Raw genomic sequence first — 13,573 nt, 5'->3', positions numbered from 1 at the left:
AAGACAATGGTGCGCGTCGCCAGCCCGGTCCGGCCTGTTCCTGCCCCTCGCACCAAGCCAATGGTGCGCGTCGCCAGCCCGGCCCGGCCTGTTCCTGCCCCTCGCACCAAGCCAATGGTGCGCGTCGCCAGCCCGGCCCGTTCCTGCTCCCCGCACCAAGCCAATGGTGCGCGTCGCCAGCCCGGCCCGGCCTGTTCCTGCCCCTCGCACCAAGCCAATGGTGCGCGTCGTCAGCCCGGCCCGGCCTGTTCCTGCTCCCCGCACCAAGCCTATGGTGCGCGTCGCCAGCCCGGCCCGGCCTGTTCCTGCACCCCGCACCAAGCCTATGGTGCGCGTCGTCAGCCCGGCCCGGCCTGTTCCTGCTCCCCGCACCAAGCCTATGGTGCGCGTCGCCAGCCCGGCCCGGCCTGTTCCTGCTCCCCGCACCAAGCCTATGGTGCGCGTCGCCAGCCCGGCCCGGCCTGTTCCTGCCCCTCGCACCAAGCCAATGGTGCGCGTTGCCAGCCCGGCCCGGCCCGTTCCTGCACCCCGCACCAAGCCTATGGTGCGCGCCGTCAGCCCGGCCCGGCCTGTTTCTGCTCCCCGCACCAAGCCTATGGTGCGCGTCGCCAGCCCGGCTCGGCCCGTTCCTGCTCCCCGCACCAAGCCAGGGGTGCGCGTCGTCAGCCCGGTCCGGCCCATTCCTGCTCCCCGCACCAAGCCTGTGGTGCGCATCGTCAGCCCGGTTGCCAAATAACTCAAAATCTAGCATATAGGACCTGTTTCAAATGATCACTTTTACACTCAACATAATTACTTCATATGCGCACTGTAATAGGAAAAATATCATTTCCATTTTATTCAGCTAAGTTCAATTATATTCTTCTTACTATAAAATCCTATACAATTAAATAATGGCACGGGACTTATAAGCCGATCTTGTCAGCTAAATGAACAAGCCTACAGCCTATGGCATGGAATTGATTTATTATAGTTTTCTATTATACTAGCATGACGTCTTCCACGTTCAAAACAACTGGAAACTCGGAACTGGGAAATCTCAGACTTCAGTGAGTTCAAGACAACTGGGAACTCTGAAGAAAACGAGCTCCGACTGGGAAAATACATTTTGAACGGTCATCGCCCATGTGTGCCTCACCCTAATAATTTGGTCCCTTTCCCCCTCATAACTTAGCCTACTGTTCTGACTTGGTGGTGCACATCTAGCCTATAGCCTGTTTTAGAGAACTGTCATCATCGAATATTGTAAGATCTTTCATTGTCTGCTTATACCCCTTTTATTTATCCTACGGTTATGACTTGGTGTACAGGGAGAATACTGTAAGAACGGCCCATGTTCTGAATTCTGTCGCCGTACATTTCAAAAGTGCTGAACAAATAGTTATATTGACTACGTCCATCTTAGCTCGCTCATTAATGTCTTAATCGAAATTATGGATTGCCTCTTATCCGCTCATCGTTGCCTTATGACATAGTTTGTACTTCTCGATTGTCAGTAGAAACCACATTTGTTTAAGCAAGTCAGCCATATCGGCTATGTTTTAAGAAAGGCAGTAAATGAGGCTGAATGAACTGTTTCGCTGCCAGACAAGGCTATGCTGATAGCCAGGTGTAGCGGTGGTAAGGATTCACTCCATGGTGCTGAAAAGAAAGCTCTGCTGTTGGAACAGCTTTATGTAGGCCCTAACAGTTTGTGGGCACCGTTTGCCACCGTTATAGTGCAATAAATGTATTGTTTAGTGTTGTGTTGTGTAGTGGCTTTGCTGGCATGCACCCTGAATTTTTTGGGGGGGTTTGCCCCACCAAGATTTACATGCTAAAATCGCCACTGGCCTTAACTAAATTCAATTAGTTGTTAGAAGTGAATTCTGTTACGCGATAATACTGTAGAGATTTCCAGTTACAGGTTATAGCCTAATTTAGCAACATGCTTGTCTTATTTGTCTATAATGTCTTATTTTTCTATGATAAAATTGCAGATTTGCCCTTTAATGTCACTAAAACAGTACTACCCATTTCTTTCCAATAAATCATTTTGATAGATGCTCATGAGCTGTCGGTTGTTGTGGTTCTGTTTTGTATCTATAGGGCCCTATGTGCTCTGCCAGTGGCCTATGCTAGGTGGTCTCTGATTGGGTTGTTCAATGAAACGATGAGGAGGACAAACAAGATTTGACCCACTAATGGCCGTTTCATAGAGATAATCGCATTAGTTACAATGCAATTTCATTTAGTCCCTGACAGAGGCTCTATTGACAGGAAGACACAGTCGGAAGAGATCATGCAGCCCCCCCTTTGAGCCCTGGCCTTTTCACATCTATCGTTGCTTCCAATGGATGTATGGTTTTTGGCCCCACTACAAGACCACCTGACTCGACCAAAATGTGAGTCAGAAGATTGAGAGGAGAATTTAAGTCAGCCAAAAGAATGTAGCACTGCATTTGGTGTAATTTAATACATACAAATATAAACTTGATTCCATGGGCTCTTAAAAACCGTGTAGTGATGTTCCAATTGTGAAATTCATCCCACAAGATCACATTCAGCGAATCTGTGCCATATTGCATTGGGGCTGATAGCCTGATACTGCACCCTGTCCTGTTCCATCTCCTCTCCCTCTCATCGTTGCTCTGACTGTCAATGGGGGCAATTCTCAGATAACAGTGTCAAATGTATGGAGAGGGGAGGGAGGCAGCGAGCGCAGGTGCTGTGTGGTAAACCTGAAGCCAGTGCTCATTAGCAGACACAGAGAGTGCACAAAGCTTTATTGACTGCCGGAGGATTGGACAGCCACTCCAGACTGAGCATGGAGACCAGAGGGTCCCTCATTAGGGTTGAAGCCTGGGAGGAGGAGGGCAGTGGGGGAGAGGAAGAGGGGCGGCCTGGGCCTTTCTAAATTACCAAGTTATTCAGGAGATGACAAAAGTCATTCAGTCAGTGACATTCCCATCTCTCTCTACCCCATTGGGTGGCACTGTGGCGTTAGCTCCCTGGGAGACTGGAAGGAAACAAAAGAAAACTGGGGGTGTGCATGGGTTTTCTCCTGCCCTACTTTAACAGAGGGTAGCAGACAATTCTTGTCTGTCGGGCATCACCGGTAAAGTTGAGGGTTTCCTGAACCCCACGCTCTCTCCCTCTCTCTAGACTGTGCAAACTGCAGGCAGAAGAAAAGCTTGTTTGAGTTGGTGCTCAGCTACTTGTCTGTTTTTATCCTGCACAATCTCAGTGGGAGGTTGGCTCTCTCTCTGTCGCTGTGTATCAGACAGCATCTGGTGAAGGTAACAACCAGTGAACAATGAGACATCCAAATGTCAGCCGCTCAGGCCTGTAATGACGCCCTATGCTGTACTGTATGTATACCCAGCGCCCAGCCTCGCCAGAGAAGTGGCACTAGCTATCTGCTCCCTCCCGGGTCATCGTCAGTTAATGGTTCAACCTCCGGATGTCTTTCCAACAACAACCTCTATGTGACAGCCTGGTCTGATTTTGTAGCTTAAAGCATGAACATTATGGTGAAAATATGACACAAACAAGACCTCTTTGCAACACTGTCAAGCTTTGAGGACAAAAAGAGGATTGCGTCGCCTGTAACCACCTCCCACTACATGGGTCGTTATAGTTTGGGGCAACATGTATACGACAAAGTGGATATCAAGCTGCGCTTCAGAAACAAACACTTAAAGGAACGCTCCGAAGCCTTAGGAGTCGGCTTCAGCGTTGATGAGAAGCTAATCAAATGTATATTTGCAATTCACGTCAGCAATTCACCAGGTCATAACACTGTGGTTATTATTCAGAGTCCTTTGACAAAATGTACAAAACAAGATGATTAAGAAGACTTTACTGAGCGTGTGTGCACACATGCACTTGTGCATGCGCACTGCTCGTGTGTATGTAAATGTGTGTACTAGAGGGAAAATTAGGTCTAGGAATAGGCCTAGCCATTGGGGTGAAGTTAAAATTAAACCAGAGGCCTTAGGGCAGTCCAGTTATCTTCTAAGCTCATCTTAACAGTCTATTCCGGCTCACAATGTTTACATTGTTTGGCTCTTGACAACCATTATCGTTCATTTCTTCAAACGGGACATTGTGAGAGAATTGTGAGAGAGTAATGATTGCCATTTTGACTGTCTGAGGACCCATGACTATGATCTCGACATATGAACAAACTAACAATTCAGAACCGTTTTAGCGTGTCCTTGTTTCCCCCACCCCTAAATGCACCACTTGCATGAAGTGCTGTTTTCACTTCCTGGTTGAAGCAAGTTGAGCCTCAGCTGAAGTGGAAAGCACTGTACCGTTAGACTCCTGTGGAGCACCAAGAGCCTAAGTGAACAATGCACCACTACAGATTCAAGACTACTTCACCCGCATCTTTCTACCACCACCATTCCCACGTTTCAGCACGGCAACACTGTCTGACAACGCTGAGATGTAGGCCCAGCAGCCAGTCTATAGAGCTAGCTGTACAGAAAGCACAGTAAGGAAAAAACTGAATACATTCGTTCATAACCTCAGGGGAAAATAAAACATTTGAATGATCTGGGAACAATAAATGTGTCTATTGTATGTATGGAAGGCCACCATGGGAGCTGGAGTCATATCCCAAAAGGCCCTTGGCCAGAAGGAGCCTCAGCCCAGTGTATGCATCTCAACCTAATTTAATGGATTATGGAGATAAATCACGACGATTAGGAAATCATATGATTTCATTTAACCTTAATAAGGGATTTGTTCTTTTTTGTCCACCACCCCCCAGCAACTTACTGTGTGACCCTGACCAATGGAGGAAAGTAGCATATTCTCAGAAATTGGGCTCAAATCCATAAAGTCGTGCTGCCCTTACGAACAAGATGGGTAAGAACTAGGAACAGGAGCCAAAATACAACTGTTTGCCCCTAGTTTGATGACACTGATGGACAGGAAGCATAGTGAGATTTTGCAATGAGTCAATGGTGTCAACGTGGTGTTGTAACAAACTGCTCCAAACTGGGTGTAGGCCATCTACTGTATCGATACCCTTGAAAACAGCCATCTCATCCTAAAAGTTGGGCTTTGATCTTCCACTTATATTTCATGGTGTTTCCTGGGTCGTTCCACCAATTCAGTGCCATTTGAGATGTGGAACTTGGTGGGAAGAAAACGTTGGATTTTACTTAACTTTAACATTGTCATAAAGAGCACATGTTCAACTTAATAAAAAACATGTTTTCCCATCTCAAGAGGATATATTTAAAAAACGACTAGAGTAAGTGCCTATTAAGTGCCAAATAAAGTAACAGGGTTGACGATTTCATCTTAAATCAACCATAAATCCCCTTGTGACAGGGTGAATGAAAGCTTGTTGTGTGGGGTCCTGGGGTCCCGTTTGGCTGTTGGTAGAGCATGGCGCTTGCAACACCAGGGTTGTGGGTTCGATTCCCATAGGGGCCCAGTACAAAAATGTATGCACTCACTACTGTAAGTCGCTCTGGATAAGAGTGTCTGCTAAATGACTAAAATGTAAATGTGTGCAACAGTGAGGGGCAATTTAATGAAAGAATCACAAAACAAATTATGAAATTGTTAAAAAACATTTCTAGCGTGTCCATCTATGGGTAACAGGGTTAACGTGTTATGCTCAACCGACTAAGTTTTCCACCACAAAACACCTGAAAATTGCCAAAAAGAGTAGAACCAGTTCACCTGTTTTTACACTATGATTTGATTATTAGATGTTCAATGTTTCTTTTGAAAAACATATTTAAAAAGGAATAGTTTCACCATATTTAAAAGAGAGTTAAGTTTACGTAACAGCGTTGACTTTAAAATGAGGGACAGGTTTTTTTTTAACCTTAAAATGAATCACTAATCACATGAAATAAATAATAATCTTCAGAAATGACTGTCAAAGCAACAAAATACCTAGGGCTTTAAAACTATGGCAAAAACTTTGGGGGTTAAGTGGGTTAAAATCTTCCTGTAAGTCACAGAGGGTGCATGAAGAGACATGTCAATATGCTATTCATATTCATATATATATATATATGAATAGCATATTGACATGTCTCTTCAAAGTAGCCACCCTTTGCCTTGATAACAGCTTTGCACACTCTTGGCATTCTATCAACCAGCTTTATGAGGTAGTCACCTGGAATGCATTTCAATTAACAGGTGTGCCTTCTTAAAAGTTAATTTGTGGAATTTATTTCCTTCTTAATGCATTTGAGCCAATCAGTTGTGTTGTGACAAGGTAGGGGTGGTGTACAGATGATAGCCCTATTTGGTAAAAGTCCAGATTATGACAAGAACAGCTCAAATAAGCAAAGAGAAACAACAATCCAGCATTCCATTAAGACATGAAGGTCAGTCAATACGGAACATTTGAAGAACTTTGAAAGATTCTTCAAGTGCAGTCGCAAAAACCATCAAGTGCTATGATGAAACTGGCTCTCATGAGGACCGCCACAGGAAAGGAAGACCCAGAGTTACCTCTGCTGCAGAGGATAAGTTCATTAGAGTTACCAGCCTCAGAAATTGCAGCCTAAATAAATGCTTCACAGAGTTCAAGTAACAGACACATCTCAACATCAACTGTTCAGAGGAGACTGTGTGAATCAGGCCTTCATGGTCGAATTGCTGCAAAGAAACCACTACTAAAGGACACCAATAAGAATAGGAGACTTGGGCCAAGAAACAAGAGCAATGGAACTTAGACGGGTGGAAATCTGTCCTTTGGTCTGATGAGTCCAAATTGGAGATTTTTGGTTCCAACCGCTGTGTCTTTGTGAGACGCAGAGTAGGTGAACGCATGTGTGGTTCCCACCGTGAAGCATGGAGGCGGAGGTGTGTTGGTGCTTTGCTGGTGAAACTGTCTGTGATTTATTTAGAATTCAAGGCACACTTAACCAGCATGGCTACCACAGCATTCTGCAGCGATACGCAATCCCATCTGGTTTGCGCTCAGTGGGACTATCATTTGTTTTTCAACAGGACAATGACCCAAAACACACCTCCAGGCTGTGTAAGGGCTATTTGACCAAGAAGGACAGTGATGGAGTGCTGCATCAGATGACCTTGCCTCCACAATCACCCGACCTCAACCCAATTGAGATGGTTTGGGATGAGTTGGACCGCAGAGTGAAGGATTGGAACCAAAAATCTCAAATTTGGACTCCAGACCAAGGACAAATTTCCACCGGTCTAATGTCCATTGCTCGTGTTTCTTGGCCCAAGCAGGTCTCTTCTTATTATTGGTGTCCTTTAGTAGTGGTTTCTTTGCAGCAATTCGACCATGAAGGCCTGATTCACACAGTCTCCTCTGAACAATTGATGTTGAGATGTGTCTGTTACTTGTGTCTTAAAGTAATGATGGACTGTCATTTCTGTTTGCTTATTTGAGCTGTTGTTGCCATAATATGGACTTGGTCTTTTACCAAATAGGGCGATCTTCTGTATACCTTGTCACAACACAACTGATTGGCTCAAACGCATTAACTTTTAAGAAGGCACACCTGTTAATTGAAATGCATTCCAGGTGACTACCTCATGAAGCTGGTTGAGAGAATGCAAATCTGTCATCAAGGCAAAGGGTGGCTATTTGAAGAATTTAAAATCTAAAATATATTTTGATTTGTTTAACACTTTTTTGGTTACTACATGATTCCATATGTGTTATTTCATAGTTTTGATGTCTTCACTATTATTCTACAATGTAGAAAATAGTAAAAATACAGAAAAACCCTTGAATGAGTAGGTGTTCTAAAACTTTTGACCGGTAGTTTATATACATACATAAAAAATAAAAAAACATTTACTGAATTATCCATGGCTGTGTTTCCACAGGCAACTAGGGATGTGACAAATTAAACGTCTATTTCTTCACAGTTTTACGTTAAAACGATAAGAAAAATGCATACAATTCCACATTAATTCACAATGCAGCCGAGCTGCTGCCAGCAGTAGTTTGGGTCTCACAGTGCATCCCTTTCAGATGGTTAAGCATTGCACCTGTACTACCATTACTGTACCTCAAGTCCACCTCGCAAAGTTTACATTTCCTTCTCATTTAACTTCTTTGCCATACAGGACATTGCTGCTGTCGCTTGCCTTTCTCTGCCATTTTTCCAACAACAATGACGTTGTGGTGGAGAGTCGACGCCAAAGGAATTGATTCCTTGACTCCTTGCACGTCGACTCCCGGTGTCGGCTCCCATTGGAATATTTTTGTAAAAACATTTTGTACCCCTTTTTCTCCCCAATTTCATGATATCCAAATTGGTAGTTCCAGTCTTGTCCCATCGCTGCAACTCCCCTACAGATTCGGGAGAGGCGAAGGTCGAGAGCCATGCGTCCTCCAAAACACGACCCTGCCAAGCCGCACTGCTTCTTGACACACTGCTCGCTTAACCCGGAAGCCAGCCGCACCAATGTGTCGGAGGAAACACCGTCCAGCTGGCGACCGAAGTCAGCTTGCAGGCGCCCGGCCCGCCACAAGGAGTCGCTAGAGCTCAATGGGACAAGGAAATCCCGGCCGGCCAAACCCTCCCCTAACCCAGACGACGCTGGGCCAATTGTGCGCCGCCTCATGTGTCTCCCGGTAATGGCCGGCTGTGACACAGCCTGGGATCGAACCCGGGTCTGTAGTGACGCCTCAAACTGCGATACAGTGCCTTAGACCCCTGTGCCACTCAGGAGGCCCCAACTCCCATTTCTGAGTGTCAAGATTCGATTCCGCAAGGAATCGACTCAGAGGATTCTTTATTTTTGGAATGGAGGAAACTGATTAGTTGCCGTACTTCCGAGAACACAAACACACTTGCATCTTTCGTAGTGAGCTAACCAGGGACGTAGAGAGAGGAGAGGGGCACAATGTGCAGGTCGGCCACCAGGCAGACAGAATCAGAACCATGCTCTAAGCCTATCTATCGGCAATCAAAAGCTGTCTCTCGCAATGGAATGCTGTATCTCGCAATTTCTTGGCTTCCAATGTCTCGCAACTTCAGTAACGCAGGGCCTATCATCAATGAATAGGCTGGGATATTAAGATGAGCGAGATGCAACACTTCGCTCTCACACAATCACACACAGTCAGCGTGGAAGCCAGGTCAACAAAACAGGAAAGAATTTGAGCTTAGCGCTTTAACGCTCTAAAGCCTTGTTCACACTGCAGGTCTTAATGCTCAAATCAGTTTTGTTTTTCAAATCCGTTTTGGACTACTGACTGTCCAAACAGCAAGTTACAAGTGACCTAATCGGATTTGTGTGTGTTCAGACAGCAGTCATTTGCCAACAGGGCTACGCTAGTTGTCATAGTAACGGCAGGTGTGTGCGCAGTGGTGTAGGCCAGGGACCATCAACTAGATTCAGCCGCGGGCCGATTTTTTTGTTGAGCGGATGGTTGGGGGGCCGGAACATAATTACAAATAATTTGTAGACCGCAAATTCACCACAAGAAGCCCAAAAAGATATGTTTGACTAAAATATAATCATTTCAAACCTTGCTTACATTTGTATACGATCACGTGTCTCTCTATTATGCGTGGGAATACCTGGGAACAGAACTTAGGGGGCCAAATGAGACCACCCACGTGCCAAATTCGGCCTGCCAGTTGGGGAACCCTGGTGTAGGCTGATTGGTGGTGGAGCTGATTGGTGGTGGAGCTTGTGCTTTCTATCATTTTTTTAAACATTTTTTGTCATTTAGCAGACGCTCTTATCCAGAGCGACTTACAGTTAGTGAGTGCATACATATTTTTTTTCATACTGGCCCCCCGTGGGAAACGAACCCACAACCCTGGCGTTGCAAGCGCCATGCTCTACCAACTGAGCTACACGGGACTACACGGGACTACCACTCAGAAGTTATGTAGCAAGCTAAGGTGAGACAACAATGCCTGCCATGGACTATTCCCAGTTGCTTTGAATGTTCAAAATCATAGGGTAAGAACACTTTTAAAGCCTCAAAGGATAACATGATCCAACTTTCAAAACAAGTCCTTTTTGGCTAGGCTCAGCAGTCACCTAGCTAGCTAGGTAGCTGTTTAGCTTTCTAGCACATTCACCAATTTGTTTGTAAACAATTAACAAGCTAGTTAGCTACCTATACAGAAATCACTCCGCCATTTCCTTGTTGCTAAAATTCGAATAGTTCGCCAGTTTGTGACAAAACAAGCAAGTATAGTGTAGAAAATCATTGTACCATCTAAACCGCTGTGAGATATATTTTCCATAACCAAAAATATTGTATTTTCAGCTGTTGGAAGCTGGTGTACAAAACCGAAAGTAAAAGACGCAAAAACAAAACTTAAGACCGGGAAGAATAGAAATAGCGCACATAGAACATATCTACCATTTCTTAGACTTGCTTTCAACGAGAATGACAGATCTATAACTTACATTTCTATGTGAATTTGGTCGGGTCGCCCAAAAAGTTACATATTGCAGCTTTAAGGTTCACAATTTTGTTTAAACATTTTTACGTTTTAACGTTCACACCCCTACAGGCAACCCAATTCTGATTTTGACCAATCAGATCAGATGTTTTGCCACTAATTGGGCAAAAGATCAGAATTGGGCTGCCTGTGTAAATGCAGCCCATGTGGTCTATAATAAATGGCACTTCGTTGAATATAACATAACACTTTTAAAATTCAATATTGGTGGAGAATTTATAATTGAGGCACTCATTTAGAGGAATGACCCACCTTTGTTTCCTTAGTTAAGATTGTGTTTTGTATTAAACTAATGCAATCTCTTCAAACTGCTGCAGAACAAACACTAAAATATGCAACACAAAGCTATTTTGACAGAAAGCTTTTCTACCGTCTACTTATTGTACGAAACTTCAATTATCGTTAGTGAAATCTCACAGTAAAACTGTGTGTGTGTTCTGTGCCTACTTTGTGTTCCAAACCAGTGACCTATAAACATTTGTGTCACCATTTTCTTTTTAAACGGCAGAGCGAATTCAAGCAAACATGCAAGTCAGCTTCCTCTTTCTGCCCAGGCCACAGTTTCCTCTGTGGTACAACTGAAGCACGGATACATTATGTCTGCCTCTGCTTCATGGCTGAAGTCAATGATAAAATGCACTCAGCACTTACAGCATAAACAGGATTAATTTCATAAACGTCCCAAATAGGGCTGGTACAATTACCGTGTAACCGTTGGTTATGGATGAAGACGGTCATGAAAATAAAATAACTGTCACGAACAGCTGACTGAATACGGGATGGCAGGGCATTCATGTGGTTGAGTCACATAGAATGAGTAGAACGGACTTGGAACCTCTAACCCTGGCAATTTGACTGGTAAACTCATGGGTACACTCGCAATGGCTTCCTGGTATTGTGATGCAATAATGTTCATGGTAATATAGAATGTTCATTCAAATTATGTTAAAGATGCACTATTTCCTGGTTGCTAAAATTCTAATTGTTTGCTTAATTTCAGTTTATGTGACAAAACAAGCAAGTATAGTATAGAGAATCATTGTACCATCTAAACCGCTGTGAAATACCTTTTCCAGCTGGTTGAAGCTGGTGTACAAAACCGAAAGTAAAAGACTCAAAAACAAAACTTAAGGGAAGCATAGAAATTGTGCACATAGAACAGATCTACCGCTTCTTAGACTTAGATCTATAACACATATTTCTGTGTGAATTTGGTCGGGTTGCGCAAAAACTTACATATTACAGCTTTAACTGATGTGGCTCATGCAATGGAATATATTTCTGTAATGTCAGTTGAGTTGAATCAACAAATCACAGCACACATTGAAGGGTACACTTCCTGCTTTTACTTCCTGCTTTGCTCCAATGTGTACAGTCCACCAATTATGCCCTCATTGACTTGAATGGGGATGCCTGTTTTATTCATTATATTTCTATGGCAGCACATGAAGTCAGGAGCAGAGGAGAGGAGAAAATGTACGTCTTTAATTATGGTGACCGCGGTCATTTGGCTGGCCAATAACCGTCATCCAAAATTCCATGACTGTCACAGCCCTAATCCCAAACTCATGATGGGAGTGATGGATGAGAGGGATTTATAAACCCTCTCTGTGCCGCTGTAGCGAAACAGCCGACAATGCCTCTAAATCATTGGGAAAGGTTGAGAAAAACAGAAGTTACCACAGCAGCCTATCTTCATAATTCACGTGTTCCACAGGATGCAATGCAAGCCCCATGATTATGAAAGAACATGCAGTGAGCTGATCCGCATTGGTGTGACTCCATGTACAACAACTCCTGACTACCACCAGCATCACCAGACACAATTGCCATAAACACAAAGCCAATACACGTTGCTTTGTGCACAAAATTTCCAATAACTAATGTACTTCCTAAGGAAATAATGGGATGATAGAATAATGACTCCTGATTAGACAATAAGATAACTGATGCATATTACACAGACCTGCATTCCAACTGTACTAAATTGTATATGCTTCTTGTCTTGAGAGGATGGGGTGGGGATTTCCTCCACCATTGAAAGCACGGTATGGTCAACTGCCATCAGACTACTTCATAACATAACACAGTCTGTCATCACCAACCCCACCTTGATGTCTGTCAGACCACACCACAGTGAACTTCACATTGAATTGCATTTTATAAATAATCTCAGTGTCTAGTTATTGTTTTGTTGGAATTTTCACCTCTTATTTGAGTGTGGAGTGCAGGTTTTCCCCTCTTGTGTTTTTGTTTAGACTTTTACACCATGGTACACTATATACACAAACGTATGTGGACACCCCTTCAAATTAGTGGATTTGGCTATTTCAGCCACACCCGTTGCTGACAGGTGTATAAAATCGAACGCAGAGCCATGCAATCTCCATAGACAAACATTTGCAGTAGAATGGCCTTACTGAAGAGCTCAGTGACTTTCAACGTGACACCGTCATAGGATGCCACCTTTCCAACAAGTCAGTTAGTCACATTTCTGCCCTGGTCAACTGTAACTGCTGTTATTGTGAAGTGGAAACGTCTAGGAGCATCAATGGCTCATTCGCGAAGTGGTAGACCACACAAGCTCACAGTTCCAAACTGCCTCCGGAAGCAACGTCAGCACAATAACTGTTCGTCGGGAGCTTCATGAAATGGGTTTCCATGGCCGAGCAGCTGCACACAAGCCTAAGATCACCATGCGCAATGCCAAGCGTCGGCTGGAGTGGTGTAAAGCTTGCCGCCATTGGACTCTGGAGCAGTGGAAACACGTTCTCTGGAGTGACGAATCACGCTTCAACATCTGGCAGTCTGACTGACAAATCTGGGTTTGGCGGATGCCAGGAGAACGCTACCTGCCCCAATACATAGTGCCAACTGTAAAGTTTGGTGGAGGAGTAATAATGGTCTGGGGCAGTTTTTCATGGTTCGGGCTAGGCCCGTTAGTTTCAGTGAAGGGAAATCTTAACGCTACAGCATACAATGACATTCTAGATGATTCTGTGCTTCCAACTTTGGAATGCTCTTTTGGCTGAATGGAAGCAAGTCCTCGCAGCAATCTTCCAACATCTAGTGGAAAGCCTTCCCAGAAGAGTGGAGGCTGTTATAGAACCAACTCCATATTAATGCCCAGGATTTTGGAA

General features: G+C 44.3%; 1 protein-coding gene across 3 annotated transcripts in view; it reads right to left on the bottom strand.

Moving 5' to 3' along the window:
* LOC121551943 (G protein-coupled receptor kinase 6) overlaps window positions 1–13,573 on the bottom strand; it is a 57,515-nt gene that overhangs the window by 40,024 nt on the left and 3,918 nt on the right. Inside the window, exon 1 of one of the 3 annotated variants that reach the window (XM_041864626.2) lies at window positions 11,138–11,204. The exons of the other annotated variants lie outside the window; for them this stretch is intronic. Within the exon in view, the coding sequence (XP_041720560.1) occupies window positions 11,138–11,171 (34 nt within the window). The 5' untranslated portion in view covers window positions 11,172–11,204. Of the gene's footprint in view, window positions 1–11,137; window positions 11,205–13,573 lie in introns of those variants that run through there. 3 annotated transcript variants of the gene reach the window in all.

The sequence above is a fragment of the Coregonus clupeaformis genome, chromosome 35 (assembly GCF_020615455.1).
Source record: "Coregonus clupeaformis isolate EN_2021a chromosome 35, ASM2061545v1, whole genome shotgun sequence".
NCBI lineage: Eukaryota > Metazoa > Chordata > Actinopteri > Salmoniformes > Salmonidae > Coregonus > Coregonus clupeaformis.
This window is presented reverse-complemented; position numbering and strand designations above follow the sequence as displayed.